The 17,167-nt window shown below is 36.0% G+C and overlaps 1 protein-coding gene across 1 annotated transcript in view; it reads right to left on the bottom strand.

Moving 5' to 3' along the window:
• PTDSS2 (phosphatidylserine synthase 2) overlaps window positions 1–17,167 on the bottom strand; it is a 36,802-nt gene extending 19,635 nt beyond the window's left edge. Inside the window, exons 1-3 of the mRNA XM_026668164.2 lie at window positions 16,713–17,167; window positions 9,375–9,476; window positions 1,438–1,520 (exon numbers count right to left, since the gene is read on the bottom strand). Coding sequence (XP_026523949.1) covers window positions 1,438–1,520; window positions 9,375–9,476; window positions 16,713–16,939 — 412 coding nt within the window. The 5' untranslated portion in view covers window positions 16,940–17,167. The remainder of the gene's footprint in view (window positions 1–1,437; window positions 1,521–9,374; window positions 9,477–16,712) is intronic.

Genomic DNA, 17,167 nt, shown 5'->3' with positions numbered 1-17,167 from the left:
ATATACACAGAACATTGCATTCCTACATTACAAATTATATCTTATAAAACAGCTGTGAATTGTAGTGAAAGTAAATCTGATTTCATCTATGTGGCACATCTCACTTATTCTGTTTCATATCACATCTTCATTTCAAAATGGAAAATGGAAAGGTTTAAAGTTTAAACTCAAATGAGGGTAGTGTTAGCAAATAAACATTCAAAGAATTAATAAAGGGGAATTCTGAAAATACCAGAAATTAAACAAGCAGGACTCTGTGCTGAATTTACTTCATTTATCCTATTTTACTATCAAGAAAACACATCTTATTTAGACACGTAAGACTGATTTGTTGCTCACATTGATCAAAATAAAGAAAGGGCTGAACCAAGCTAAAAGAAGGTGGCCCCAGAATTACTCAAAACTATTCACATTGATAAATTAGAATTTGCAAGTACTTTAAGGAACAGCAGTTTATAGATGTGAGTTTCAGAAGTTCCATTCAAAATAACAGAGTTCAAATGATGTATTTATTATTTTAATTAATCTGTTATTTCATGAGTAGATTACTGGCACAGATAACTGTAAAGGGAAAAGGTACTTCATAGTATCTAAGAATGATAAAAAACCTACTTTCTTCTTGTCATTAAAATTAATTCTAATTAGATATGTTGCATTTTTAAATTATTGTTCTGATTTTATACCTCCCATTATGAAGATCTTCTTGATGCTCTTTAGCTACAGACAAATACGTATATAAAATAGTTTTTTGAAATATGAACACTTCTACCAGTATTAGAATGGACACACACTTAATTGAAACATCCTTCCCTGACTAGAATAGTAATGCATGTACTGTAGTGGGGAAAAAACTCCTCAAAAAACTGGACTGCTCACTGTCTCTTCAACATGTGAAAGCTGACAAGCAATGAAGAGACTTCACACCCCCAAAAGTACCTTATAAGTGTTCATATGACTCACTCATGAAACATGTAGTATATCTTCTATTAGCAGTTTCATGACACACTGACAAACTCAGGTCACTTTACAACATTCACTATAGTGCCCAACACTCATTTATTTGCAACAACCATTTCCTCATGTATCATCTATTTTGTTATTTTTATTAAGCATGGTAAGGAGAAGCTTTCATAAACATATGGGTAATGTATAATATTAGATACATCTCTATATTTTTGATATGATTTTTATTTTAAACGTTATATATTCTTCTAAATATGTTATAAAACTAAGCCGGAAATTGGAAAATTTGCATCAATATACAGCAGCATGTTAAGCACACAGAATCTATACAAATAAATACATGGTTAGTCTGGACAGAGATCAGATTAGGACTTTCAAAATGCTATGACAGATTTTGTTAAGGAAATCTTGACAATTTTCAAAATTTACATAAGATTACTTTTTCAGTCTATTTTAATGCTATATTTGGATTACCTGGATGAGGTCTTGAAAATGGACCATCTTTTGCTTGAGTGACTCCAAAACACAGAAAAACTAAAATGCTGGCTACAATACCTCTGGAAAACATTAAGAACAAAACAGTCCTCGGTATATTGTAACAATAACTTGCTTACAGTCAATTTAACATGTTGACTGTTCATATAATATAAAATTACAAGATAATGATTATTAATTTTATCTTGGCTAGTGATTGGACTAAAATGGAGGTTTTGCCTAGCAGGTTTGGTTACTTAAATGAATCATATTAAAGATCAGTTGGACTGTAAGAAAGCCTCACTGGACTAATTGCTATCACGTATGTATTTCTGGTGTTAATTAAATTTAAATGATCTATAGAGATTCTTAAACGAGTTATGGACATAGATTATATGTTTTTCTTTTCCAGTGACATTAAGTCTCACAAATAGATGTCTTGCTATTTTGGAATTACTTTAGATATTGCAGAGGCCTCTCTTAGTTTCCCTTTAATATATGGTATTGCCATCTGTCTTGGTAGATGACTAATTTATTTAGATTTCCTATGAGGAAGAAGCATACCATGTGAGTCAGGTGCAAACAAAACATCTAGCTACATCTTATTTATTAAGAATATTACAAAAACATGCAGAGTAAGTTAGTTCAGTTTTTTAAAATAAAATCTTTCAGGTTGTCCACACAATTACTGTGTCATCTTACTATAAATAGACATCATACTCTACACATAACAGTCAAATTCTGTACAGCAGCATTTAAAGCCTGACATGAAAGTCAGCTGGGTGAGTTTGGCCCAGTCACTCTCTCTCACTCCAACCCACCTCCCAGATTGTTGTTGTTGTGGGGAAAATAAGAGAAGAAGGTGTGTTGGATATGTTCACCAAAAGAAAGAAAGACCGACCGACCGATTGACCAGAGGGCTCTTTCTAATTTTTATAAAATTAGTGAGTTTGGTTACATGCATTCTTGATATAGTCAATATGTCAGTATTATTTTTGTTTTCTATTTGTCTTAGACTTAACATTGTGGGCATTTTTGAACCATGATAAAATTTATTACTGAATGAATGAAACCGTTAAGGCAGCCCAATCTTGAAGAAGTATCATGAAGTTTGGTTATGACACTGGCAAACCTTACTTTGCAATGTTTTGTATCTAGTAGTGACTGGATTTGATAGCTACATAACTATTTATAGACTTGACCAAATAACCATTATTTCATACACAGGGAGAGAAAAGTCTTTGCATTAGTTCTATTAGAATTTGGAAATCCTTGACAAACTAATACAGATGACCAAGAAATCTACCAACAGACTCTGATCTATCTAGCTTCTGTCCATCATAATAATCTGACAAACTGCCAATTTAAAATATCTTTCAGAATGAAATCTTGATGCCCGGAAATAACCAATAAATCTAACCAATAAATAATTCAATTTAACCAAATTAAAATATAACTCTTACTCTGTTAAATCCAAACTAATCCTTTTATACAAAGCAGACTTTTCAAAAACGGGAGAAAGAGGGCCAAATCTTACACATTCAACTTAAGAGTGGATACTTCAAGTAATTAGTCTGATGGCTTTTGTTTCTAGGCTAGCCATATCAGTAAGAGGGGAATTTTCTTAGAGATATTTGCAGAAATTCAGAAGTCTGAGAACATCTTTTCCAACCAACACATTTTATTAAAAGGCATTAGCTTGCACAATCTGCACTCACTTCTTAAATACCTAGAGTGGCAATACTGTCTGTCTTGATTGATTTACTGATTAATTATATGCCATCAAGTCATTTTCAATTCTTAGCAACCACAAAAATATTCTCCATGACTTCCTTCCCTTACTCCAATTTAAATCCTGCATCTGTCTCAATCTTTGGGAATGGACAGCATACAAATAAATAACCTAGCATGATATATGAATCCATCATTATAACAGCATATATCAGTAAGATATATGAGTGTGAGTCTATGTGAGAATTACTTTAACAATATATGCAAAGAAATTCCGCTAACTTGAACTAACTCTCTTGTGCAGATTACTATACAGAAATAGGGATCTAAAATAGAGAAAGTTTATTAGGATTTTATTTATTTAAGAAGTTTACTTGTGTCCCTCAGACTTTATTCACAAAATAAGATACTCTAGATCAGGGATGTCAAACTCGCAGCCTATGTGCCAGATGCGTTACCCACTGGCCATGCCCAGTTTAGCAAGTGGGAAAAAGTAGCAATACATCACGTGACAATGCAAGTTTGACATTCCTGGTCTAGATGATGGGTGGGGAGGAGATAATCTTTGAGTTAAATATACCAGATAGAACTCCCAAATACAACTATAGTTGCTGAGCAGGAAAATGTGCTAATTTCAACCAAGGCAAATTAAATAACCAAGAATAGATGTAAGTCACCTTTCCTGTTTTAAAATTACAGTTTCCTGAAAAACATGTTAGAACAGAAGCATTATTCAAACCTTTGATTAAGCAATCTAGGAAGCTGGGGGCAATGCTGTTAGTACTGACCTATTTTTTTTAAGGATAGGAGGAGAACACACTAATTACATTTGGGTAGCCTTAAAAAAATCTAACAAGCAAACAAAAAACATGGCAGTGGAGAAAAGCGCTTTATCTTAGAAGAAGGAATTTTCCCCTCTCTAGATTCAGGAAGATTTGTGATAAGATACTGCTAAAAAGCAATAGCCCATTCTTCTCTTTGAAGCAGTAGCCCATTCTTCTCTTTGAAGTCTCCCACATTCGGCTCAGGAATTAAGGGGACAAAAAAGTAAATAAAGTCATTCTGACTGAAAGGCCACCAGTTGGATGACTTCAATTTAACAACTGAGAGAAGGCCAAGGTCTAAGGATAGAAACCTGGGGACCAGGCAACCTGCTTCTCTATATGTGTTTTCCTTACCCAAGGTTCAGTCGGGGCCAGATGCAGAGGATCTGCTTCCTAATGCATCTTCTTCTCTGCCAAGGCTTGAATGGGAAAAAGTAGTTCTGTGTGTTGAGACACTGCCAACCTGAACTAGAATGCTCTGCTCCTAGAATAGCCATGTTTCCTTTTCCAGAGACTGGAAAGCAAGTGGCTGTTTTTTCATTTCAACCCATGGAAATATTAGCACCTTGATTTCCTAGATGAGATCAATATTGCTATTACAAATTCAACTGCTGCATTGTGCTACTATCAATTTCACAATAACACTAAGCAGTTGTACATACTGGAGAATGGGGATTGCCTCATAAGACCTTCATGGCCCTTTTAAGGGAAAATATTTTTTAGGTTTATTTTGTTTAGACATAAGAATATTAACATCCTGGAAGACCTGTATTCAGTTTTCCATAATATCAATATTCTATACCCCACCCTCCCAATGCGTAGATTTTCAGTCTCTCTCACAACCCCAACCAAAATGACCATAGAAGCTTAGACCGCAGTGACTGGGTGACAGTAGTGATGATGAATTTACAGTTTAGTTATGATCTAAAAAGTCAATACTTCACAGAATTCACATAATTTAAAGATATTAGGTTATCCCGATGGAGTCAGAAAATGGTCGTATTAAGACAAAGACTTGTGTCTCAAGTGCTAGTCCATTGTTCCAGGACAAAGCTCTATTTAAACAGTATATTGTACAGTAAATGCTTTAAAAATGATCATTTCTTGTGGTTCCTTATTAGCATCTTCTAAGCACAATAGCACAAGCCAAATTTGCATTACAGATAGTCCTCATTCAATGACTTTTGAAGTTGCAACAGTACTAAGTGATTTGTACTTCCTTGAATGACTTAGTGCGGGTGTAACATAGCCTCTTTGACTTCTTCTATACCAATGGAATATTCTATACTACAAATATAGATATCCCTACGTAGACCATGTTGCAATACTGAAGACTTGAGGTTACTGGTACATGCACAATAATTTAAACAGTGAAATAGTGTCTTCCGGAAGGAATACAATTGACACAAGCAAACCTGATAAAGGGTGGTCTTGGCTATTACCTCAAATTGGATATCAGAGATTCTACTTCAGATGTGGCCCCAGATCATGCAGCTACTGATTCAAGGAAAGATTAGCAGATTCAATACAACTGATAAAATCCAGCTTTACGTTTCCTGATGCTTTTTTCTATCACACAGATATTGAAAAGCACTGGCGACAAAATGGAGCCCTGGAGGACAATATATTAACAGCTCTCATTTTAAGACGCAACTATAGCCAAGGGACACCGTTTGAAATTACCTAAGACATAGAACTGCAAAATTGTGCCTCCTTTTCCCAGAACATTCAGGTAATCTAGAAAGAAATCATGGTCACTGTGATACTGAAAACACCCAAAGAGTCTCATTCTCCATGCCAATTCCCAAATAAAAATTATACACAAACTAACTAAGCTGTCATAACCCCACAGTGTGTTCTGAAGCCAGTCTGAAGTGGATCAAACTAATGTCTCATCTAAGCAATAGATGAGGCTATTTTTCTCATATTTGTTTAAGTTTAATGACTATTTAAAAGCTCACTGAGTAAGGAGAAGCTTCTAAAAAAAAAACCAGTCTCATGAGAGAGGTCACAATTTAGTTCAGCTCTTTAAGAAAAGTTGAAATAAAGACTTACAGACAATATACCAACCTGACAATCTTTAAGATAAGTTGGACTGCTTTTAAGATATTAACTCTTGAAGTATTCAGAACAACTGGTTTCTCTTTCTAAAAGCAATAAAACTTTTTCATATTTTAATTTTTGTTTTATTGGATCAATAAAAATGTATATTCTCTACATTTAAGCATGACTATATAAAGCTGCCCCTTGATATTTTGACAATGGATTACTGAATTTCGCTGAGGTTACATGCTGTCCGCAAAAAATAATATTTAACATTTTCTCCCTTTCCAGATCTGAGAAAAGGACGAATTCTCATCCCCAATCTCATGGAGAGAGAAATGACAGAGACACAGAGAAACACAGAGACAGAAATGATCTCAGCCCTCAGCCTCACCCCCACCCCCACCTATTGGAAGTTGGGACACTCAATAATTTTATATATAGTAGAATTAATTAATCAGAAGGCAAAAAGCTACTGTGTTTGCAGGCACCCTGTTTAATATTTGTTAGATATAATATGTGAAAATGATCTGTAGCTCATGTAACTTGCCATAAATCCTTGCTATCTTTAGTTTTCCAATGGGATTGCCTTTTGATTAATATCTGTGAATTTTAATTATTGTGCACACAGATCAAAATCAAATTTATATGATTTAGAAAGCAGCATAGATACAAAACGGCTTATTGTTTGTGCTGACTGAAATAATGATGATAAAAATCCAGCAGCCATGAAAAAAACTTACAAACACTTGCCTGATTCAGGTCTTATTTATATTTTACCATTATTATTTTAATAAATAAGTCAGAAGGGCGAACATGCCTAATATTCCTTCCTTCTCCTATTTTCTCCACAACAATAATCCTATGAGGTGAGTTGGGTTGAGAGAGTGACTGGCTCAAAATCATGCAGATGCCTTTCATGCTAAAGCAGGATTAGAATTGACAGTCTTCCTGGTTTCTAACCTGATGCCTTAATCACTAGACCAAACTGGCTCTCTAATTTATTCTTTCCCATAACAGGGATTTTATGGATATTAATTTTTTAAAAAAGAATAACAAACAAATTGAAAGACCAAGAAATTATAACAGTATCACTTTAAGTTAATTAATAGGTAGATATGTTTGGTTACATTCCAAAGTTCAGCATTAGGGATTGTTTTCATCCAAAAATCATATTAGTTCTCAGAGATATATAAAACTTTCCTCACCCTACGATTCCTCAGCAGAACAATGCACATCACAGTAGTCAAATGATTACTTGATGAATTATTCTTATTTACTACATTCATATCTTGCCTTTTTTCGAGGAACTCAAAGCTAGATACACGGCATTGTATCCTTTAATTTTAACTTTAATTTTAACTTATATATCATCCTTTAACTTCCCTAAATAACAACCCATGAGATAAATTTGGCTAAGAAACTGATTAATGCAACATCACTCACTGGGTTTAATATTCTATCTTATTCCAAAACTAGTGACTGTTTTACAGATAACTTGTGTCTCAGTAGAAGCAATAGGGCAAAAGTCATATTCAGGTACATTAAACTGATATGGTAATTCAAACTAAGCTATGAACTCTAATTGTTATCAGTGCTAATGAGTCAGTCAGATATAAGATACATATAAATATTTTAGTACACTTTTGTCTCCAGAATTACACTAATCAAAAATCTAGCAATAATTCAGTTGGCAGGCTATTCCAATGAATTGCCACGTAAACTAGCAGATGGAAAGTTCAATCTCAAAGTGTATATCTTATATAACTAACTTGTCACCTACTCAATGTATATGTACTACCTTTCAAAAAGGAATTCACAAAATACCCCTTCCACCTTTTCACAAATATTTATGGCCCTAATATAGCCCTGGGAGAAAAGAGCAGAGGAGTGACTATACTAGACTGGTGTTCAACGATGAAATAATTAATCTTTCTGTTTGTTTATATTCCATTTCAACTCTACAATACCCTACTACTCACAACTATCAGATTCACAAATTGCAGGGTGTTTTTTTTTCAGTATGTTATACTCTGGCATTCAGTAGTTTTGAGCTTACAGAAAGAAATCAGCTGCAGTCCAATAATTTGTTTCACTGAAAGTAAAATACAGGTAATCATCAAAGTATGGCCTCAACTGAGTCCAGGATTTTGTTGTAAGTCATTGTGATCATAAGCTGAATCATCATACGGCCATACTTGATCTTACAACCATTTTTATGATACTTGTTAAGCAAGTCACCATAGTCATTAAGTAAAATCATGTGGTTGTTAAGCTAATTACATGGTTGTAAGTCCAAATCTGGTAAATGCCTATCTAGTTGCTAATCATCTGAAATGTGATCATATGACTGCAAGGCAGTCGTAATTTTGAGGATAAGTCTTAAGTAACTTTTTTCAATTCTTTGAACTTTGAACAGTCATTAAACAACTGATCGTAAGTTTAAGACCATATCTAGAATGAATCCTGATTTTGTATGAATACATTAATTTTCAAATCTAATTTAACAAAACACTTGCTCTAGGATATATTAAAAGATGCTATTTGATTCATGAGGCATTCGAATACATCTCTGCTACTTAGATACCAATCTTTGTAAGTTCAACGAGACTTTCATCAGATAGAGAAATATTAAGAAAACATTTTCAATTTGGAATGATTTTGGAATTATCAAATTACTCTGTGATTTAATAAAGAGAAACCCTTAAAAGCAGATTCATCAATATGCAACATTTAAATTATATTTTTATCATGTACTATGCATTAGTTTTCAAATGAAACTAGGAAATAACTACTCAATGTGCTACAAACTGTTTCAGAAAACAAACCCAAATACAGGTAGTCCTCAACTTATGAACACAATTGGGACCAGAATTTCCATCACTAAGCAAGGCAGTATGAAGCGAGTTGTTTCTAATTTTACACCTTTTTGCCATGGTCGTTCAATGAATCACTGCATTTGTTAAGTAAATCACAAGACTGTTAAGTGAATTTGGCTTCTCCCATTCTCTTTACTTTTTGAAAGCTAGCTGGGAAGGCTGCAAATCGCAATCACATGACTCTGGGACATTGCAAGCATCATAAATACATGCTGCTTGCCAAGAGCCCAATTTTTGATCACATGACCATGCAGATGCTATGATGGTCATAAGTGCAAGAAGACTTGGCATAAGTCACTTTTTTCAATGCTGTTGTAACTTCAAATAGTCATTAAATGGATGGTTGTAAGTCAAAGACTATCTGTATAAAAGAACTGCAATTGAAAATTTGGCATTCCAACAAACTACAATAGGTAATAAGTGGACAACATTACATTCATAATCTGTAAAAGTTATTTACCTCTTAGTGTTATAGGTTGTGTCCTGTGGTGTTTCTTCAAGCAAAGTCACATAGCCCAGGGTGCAAGTAAGGATAAACAAGACTGTTAAGGTGTGAGCTTGCCTGTTGACAAGGGGAAAAATATCATCTTTTTTTGACACACTGTTTATAGTTGGCTTATTATTTTCACCAGCAGAAATTAAAGCTTTATGTGTGCAAATATGTATATATGTTTGTATTTACATAAGCATACAGCCCTCATATTAAATATATTAATATAGCATTTAAAAGGCACCTGTAATGTAAAATGCATTAATACAGAATTTTAAAGGCAAAGCAATACAAGTTCACTAGTTACATATACAAGTTTAGAGGAGTCACGAATCAGTGTCTACAAAAAGTTTTTTACACCTTTTTTGAAAGATCTTGAAGAAAATGCTAGTTTTCATGGGGAGAACTGTCCAGAGCTTGCAAATACTGAAAAAGTTGTTATAATAGTTTTGTTGGCTATGTCAACTCACTTAATGAGACTAATTAACCCTGAACAACAGCTGTAGCAGAAAAATGTGTGGGATAATAATCTCAAACACGGAAAAGAATAACATCACCTTAAACTAGGCTCACAAGAGAAATACCAGCAACTGCATCAAAAATACATTTTCACTCACTCACTTCATGCATTTGGAGTTGCACATTTTATATAAGCTGAAGTTTAAAGAAATCTTCAAAAGTAGTTGATAAAACAACTGCTGATCATTGAGGTAAAAACGGGGTGGGGGTGAGGGTGGACCTACAGTAAAATTCTTCTGAACAACACAAAAAAAAAAACTTTAGAATCTGACATACTGATAAAAAAGGTAGGGATTGTCACTAACTGTTTTCTAGGAATCAAGCCCAATCAAAATGCTCTCAAAGCCTTCAGAGATGCAATAGGACTTTTATATTTTTTAGATTTTACTTTAACTTTTTATTGCTTTTTTTTTACAAAACATCCAACCAAACACAGTGAAATCTCTATATTCAGAGATGACTTAAGAGGAATTATAAAAGATTCTTTCTTCTCTGTTCATTAAACAGTATTTCAACAATTTGATCAACAACTTTCCACCTAGTAAAACACTCAGTGCCTATAAATATGACCTTAAAACTGAGCCTAAATAACAAAAACAAGCCTAAATAACAAAAACCAAAAACTTTGAAGCAGTAACATTCAATCTAATTTTTGAACACATTGCTTTTTCTACATCCCCTGCCTTTTACAATGAAACACCTTACACCTTCCTTTCTTTTATTTTAGCTGATCCCAATACATTCATTGTCCAACCATGAATGTTAAATTTCAAACTGATAACTGAGAAAATGTTTTCTGACATTTCAGCTGATGGGAAATGATTATTCATTCATTCCCTCAGAGGAAAACTTGAAAGACTAACAGAAGACCCACGTAGCAGCCAAGAGCCTCTGATAAAGCCTTAGAAATATGTTGGCAGCTTTAATGAACAACCTATAAGGTTATACGAATGAGCTATATGTATTAATATTCACCATATTAAAAATTAAAATTGATGCACTTGTAGGATATTTGTTTAAAAGATTTATATCATAGTGGTGTAATTTGGGCAAATGTGTAACACCCAGAACTGGACCCATCATATCCTTCCCACCTCTTCCCATTCCTAAGCTAAAGATGCCTACCCTACCCAGCAACAAATAACTGGGGATGAATTAGACTCCACCCAGACTAGTGATTTTGAAACCACTTAGTGCCTAACCTGAGCAATGCCTCCTATTCCTCACCCACACCATCACACCTATTCAATCCTCCCCCTTAGCCACCCCATTCTCACCTGGTCTCTACAGAACATCACATCCAATAGGCTGGGCCTCATTCCTGCCACTGCCTCTCACCCAGGGGCAGGAGGCATGACTAGCCCCCTCCAGCCCCCTCCAACAAAATAATACAAACCCCTCAATATCCTTGCTAGTCTAACTCATGCCTTCAGGCCATCAGCTATCATGATCAAATCGAATTAGTACGTTCAAGTCCTGTGTCCTACACAGAGAGAAGAAAGTGCCAAGATTGTTGCTGTACCTGGCCACTACAGGAGTCATCAGTTCTCCCTCAGGACAATTGCTGATTCTTGCTCCTACTGCCACCATCAACTCGGCATTCAAGTCCTCTAATCAGCTAGGACTCTCAGGGCCTTAGCCACTTCAGTACACACCACACTTTAAGAAACACTGTCCTAGACCAAAGACTGATGGCTTGTGAATTACAATTCGACAAAACTGTCAAAGACTCCAATATGAAATTGTTGACTAAGTGATTATTTTATGTATTTAATGTTCAAATAAAATGATGTTTTCTTCTTCTAGTGGAGGCATTACTTTACCTCTGGAAAGTTGTATTTTTGCTGATAACTACCACTGTGAACAGTTATTGAGTTTAATTTTGTATCTATCTGAATATTATAGATAAAAAGCCTCTTTAAAAGAAACCCTTAGTGTATATATTCTATGGGAGATAATGGAAAGTAGATTGCAGCACCTGCATTAATATTATCACCTGGGTCTACAAACTAAGCAGAAAAGGGAAAATGCTATGCATTCAGGTAAAAGCATAGTTTTTCATTCCTGATATTTCATGACAATACTTCACAGAGGGGACAATAGGCAGTCTTGCTCCTTTTCTTTCAATATAAATACAATATGAATGAAGACAGCCTCTTCTATTCCATGGACATTTAGATCAAATATTTACTTTTCCCCCTTGAAATGGAAGATAGCATTATAATTATATATGATCTATATTAATTATGAGCTGTGGTGGAACAGTAATTAGGATGCAGTACTGCAGGCTACTTCCGCTGCCTGCCGGCTGCCTCCAATTTGGCAGTTCGAGTCTCACCAGGCTCAAGGTTGACTCAGCCTTCCATCCTTCCAAGGTTGGTAAAATGAGATTATTGGGGGCAATATGCTGACTCTGTAAACCGCTTAGAGAGGGCTGTAAAAGCACTGTGAAGCGGTATAAGCCTAAGTGCTATTGCTATTAGATTGTATTTCACGAACTGGAGTTTATTTCAACTGTATCTATTATTAGCCTTTAAAGAGTTTCTCCTTTTTATTTCAATAAACATTAATATCTACATATTTTCTGAAAGTCATGCTTTACATCTGTAATTATATATCAGTAATCAGTATTATAAATTAGCTTGCTGCCTAGCTTCTTATAGGACTACTTTCTCCAGTCTGAATAAGCCCATCTACTACATTCTTCCCAGGAGAAGCTTTTGTTCATACATCACTTTTGTTAAGTACTGGCAGCTGTCTCCAACTGTTTTGATACCAAGGACTGGTTTTGTGGGAGACAATTTTTCCATGGACCCAGGGGGAGATGGTTTCAATTTCGCTCACTGACCCATCACTCACCTCCAGCTGTGCGGCCCAGTCTCTAACAAGCCACAGACCAGTACCAGTCCATGGCCTGGGGATTGGGGATTCCTGCTGTAAGGGGAATGAAGGCCAGGAGAGATTGCTTCTCAGTTGCAACTCAGGTCTTGTGGGATACAATTTCCTTAGAATTAAAGCTTATTCCAGCTCTTAAAATGTTCTGGAAGCTATTGAAGTTTTTTTTTTCTGAAAAGCATTTGGTTCAATAGTTTATCATATTTAATTACATTAATTTAATTTTTAATATTAATTTGGTTTTCCTATTATTTGTTTAATTTTTAATTTTTAAATTATATTATTTTTACCCTTAGTCAGGTGCAAGGGTCCAGAAATGAAACAAGGGGTTGATCAGAGTGGTTTATTGCTACTCACTTATTGACAGGAATCTCGCCAGATTAATATTCTTACCACAGGAACTACTGGATAAGCACTGCAAGCTCACCACCATTGTATTGTTGTGACTTAGTTATCGGTTGTTTTATTTACATATATCTATCATAGATGCTTTAACTGAAATGATTGCTTCTGTCAACTGTTTTGTAAACTGCTAAGGATCTGTGGTGATTTGCTGGTAAATAGAATTAATTGCATCAGCTATAAAAATTAACAAAAAATTTAAGGGAGCTTTTGCTAGTTTATGGCAACACTTACATAAAGATATTTTAATTACAATTAATAAATTATTCTACTAAAGTACTCCAGTTTACTAGCATGAAGTAAATTAGATCATTACTACTGTACTTGCTTTTTCCATAATGACCATAACTCTAACTACTAAAAATGTAAGGACATCAATTTTTATTTTTAAATGTTCAGCCAAATATAAGAATAACTAAGAATAAATAGGAACATCAAAAATAAGAGACACAAATGGAAACTTCTTTGAAATAGTACTTAACCTACAGGGGAAAAAATGTAACACGACGTACACTTATTTCCAAGATGAATAATTACAATATTTTGAAGTTGGGTTGGGTTACAAAAAAAAACCCAGCAGAAGTTTATAAACTGAGTGCTATTGGAGGAACAATTTACCCTCACTCTCCATTTAAAACATGACATAACCCAAAATGTCATTAATATCCAGTTACTAGATCACTATTTTTACACCACACAGTTTGTTCCTAATGTACTCTCTAAAGTGCTCCCTGGACCTATGATGAAATATGGTGTTCCCTAAATTGCAGAGCACTGAATACTGGGGCAGTGAATTCTCAGGTACTCTGTTGGAATGCAACAACTTCTAGGAAGCTGCTAGCTTGGCTCTAAGTTTGTTGCTGAGTATCAATGTATCACTCTTGCTGCCAAGTTCACAAAGTTCAAGTCATACAAAGCCAGTTCACGTTTTTCTCTTTGCCAAGGTTTTTTTTCAGAGCTAGAGAACTGTGCCCCCTGCAATGTCAAACATTTGTTTTAGTTTACAACTATTTTGTTTTCTTCTCTGTCAATCGCACAGATAGGTAAAGACAGTTAGGTGGGAAATATAGCACGACAGCAAAAAGCACATCAATTTCTGCCCTTTTAATTAGAGGAAGAATATTCTGGATGCAATCCATATAGCTAATGCCCAGATTTGTGATTGACGTGAATTATTCTTTATTGTAAAATTCAAGCTTGCTTAAGGACCTATAAGTGCAGTTGTAAACACTATTTTTAACCAATGGGGATATCACTAATGTCATTTTTCTTATGGAAAGCAAGGATTTTAAAACATCAGCTAAAGTAAAAGCTGTAAGGAAAAAAATAGCAGAAATTTACTATGGCTCACTCAGCTGTTATTATCTCATATAGTGTTCTTATGCACTTTCTTCAGGGATTATTGTAAAATAATAACGTTCCTTTGTCAATCTTTTCTTTTGATACAGTTCCATTTCTTTGCATGCTCTATCAGCAATAAGCATTCTAAACAATTCACTTCCCAATGCTGCTAAAGTACAAAATGATTTTACAATCTTCTCCCATTGCTTTCTAAAAATAGACATTTAATGTAGAAAATCTGTACAAACTGGGTAAGTGCCAGAATAATATGAAAGAATTTGGAGAACAGAAACTATTTAAAAAGGACGAAGAATATACAAAATAAATAAGAATATATTTAAGAATATATTTCCTTTTCCCTAACAATCCAAGAAAATATAGGTAGCCCTTAATTTATGACCACAATTGAGTTTGCCCATTATGGTCATAAGTTGTCTTAATCATAAAGCAGGTCACCCTACATGACCAATCTGATTTTATGACCATTTTTGTGGTGGTCAGTAAGCAAATCACCACAGTCAAGTCAACTAATTGTTCACCATGGGGTATGTTTGGCGAAAATTGGAAGTGCCAGTTTTCAGCAAAAATATTGTAAACTGTGGTAACATAACTGCGGGATCTGCAAACAGCCATAAATTTGGGTCAGTTGCCAAGTACCTGAAATGCAGTCACGTGACTACAGACTGGAGGACAGATATCAGAACTTTGGAACCAGTACCAGGGGGGGGGGCATTGTAATTTTGAACAGACACAAAATGACCATTCGTAAATCAAGGACTATCAGTATTCTGAAAAAAGAAAAGCATGAATTTAAGCACAATCTTAAATATAGTTAAGGAACGCAGCCCAAGAGCCTCTTTATTGATGCAGATTTAAATTAACCCTAACTCAAGTTTTTATTATATTTTGCAATATCCACTTAGAAACTGAACAGAAACAAAAAAATGACCACAGAAAAAAGACCTAGTGGTCCATCAAGTCTGCCTTTCGAGTTTGTTTTTTGTTTTCTTTTTTCTTTATTCATTATTTTTATTACTTTTATTTTATTGTTTTATTTTCTATTTTTGTCAGATGACAAAAATAGCATGCGTTTATCCCAAGCATGTTTAAACTCAGTTACTGATGTTGACCCACTATCTCCTCTAATGACAGTCTTAACAGATTCAGGGGACAGGCATCAGATAAAAAGAGGATGAAAAATTGTGGAAATCGTCTATCTTAATCAGTTTTCCTGATTAAACTGTTGACTCGGTCTTCAGCAGAGTTAAGTTCAATCACAGGAAATACATACTATATATATATATATATCCTTTGGCTCCATAACTTTTAACTGGGTGAAATTGTACATCATTTTTTTCAACCAGGATACCTCACAAATGGGCTAACTTCCAGAATACATCCAAAATCTGGGACACATTATTCCCCTGGAATTCAACTTTGGCAAACTTTATAAAACATTATATGACATAAAAATTATCATGAAGCATCTTATGGCATAATACCACATCATAAAATATTTCCCGTGGTCAGCTTCTGATGCTTAACTGCTATATAGTTCGAAATGGGCTACTTTCAAAGCAGATCCATCTCTGAATATCTCTCTGGACGTTTAAGAACTTTTCCATTATCTTAGATTAGCAGCTCTGCCATTGTCGAAGGTATTGGAGAATCTGCTAAGGAAATATCTCCAAGATGACCCTTGCTTAGTTAGTAACTGTAAGCTTGTTTACATCTGTGACAGCAAGTGATGAAAAATCGCATCCGAGACAGCAATAGCCACGAAGCCAAGTCAGCACAAAGAGCAGGGGAGGAGCAATTTGGAAAGGTCTGTCCTGAAACTAAGAACGTGCTGTACCATCTCTTTCAGAAGACACACAAACCCAGTTATCAAAGATCAGCCTAGATCTAACCAGAAGCGAGTGGTAGCTCTAAATCCCTATCCAAGCCTCGGCTCGGCTGCTGCTGCTGCTGCTGCTGCTGCTGCTGTCACCTTCAGCATCAGCGCCCAGCACCCCGTCCCCTCCAGATTCAGCCACCCTCTGGGCGCCCTTATTTTTATGCACAGGGTCCACATAAGCGCTCGTTCTGCTTTCAGAGTGACCCGGAAGGCAGGCAGAAGAGGAGCTCGGGCAGCACGGTCGCCCCTCTCACCAGAAGAAGGTGTTGGTCCCGTCGTCGTACACCTCGGACTCAGTGCTGCGCCGGTCGCCATGAGTGACGAAAGCGGCCTCTGGCGCAGCTGCCACTGGCGGCGAGTCCCCGCGCGGCCCCTCTCCAACCGGCAGAGAAGCGCCGTTGGGGGGCGGCGGCGGCGGCGGCTGCCCTTCTTCCAGCGCCGCTTTGCCGGAGGCGCCTCCGTGACCCCTCCGCTCCCTCATCACGAGAGCGACCGCGACTCGCGAGGCTTAAGCGATGCTCTGCGCGCGCCCTGCCGATCCCTCCGCGCGCCCCATGCGAAGCCCCGAAAAACCAACACAACAGCTCTTCTTCAAACGCCTTTCCAGCACTCGCTCGTGACCCTGCGAGGTTGAGGGGCGGGACTCCTCGGAGGAGACGTGAGCGGTTAAGCCCTGCGGGGCGCATGCGCGCACCGAACCCCCCCTTCC

This window comes from Notechis scutatus, chromosome 1 (genome assembly GCF_049901735.1).
Source record: "Notechis scutatus isolate UNSWTSFEM ecotype Mainland chromosome 1, rNotScu1.2, whole genome shotgun sequence".
In the NCBI taxonomy this organism is placed as follows: domain Eukaryota; kingdom Metazoa; phylum Chordata; class Lepidosauria; order Squamata; family Elapidae; genus Notechis; species Notechis scutatus.
The sequence above is the reverse complement of the archived record's forward strand: the minus strand, read 5'-3'. Positions and strand labels throughout refer to the sequence as shown.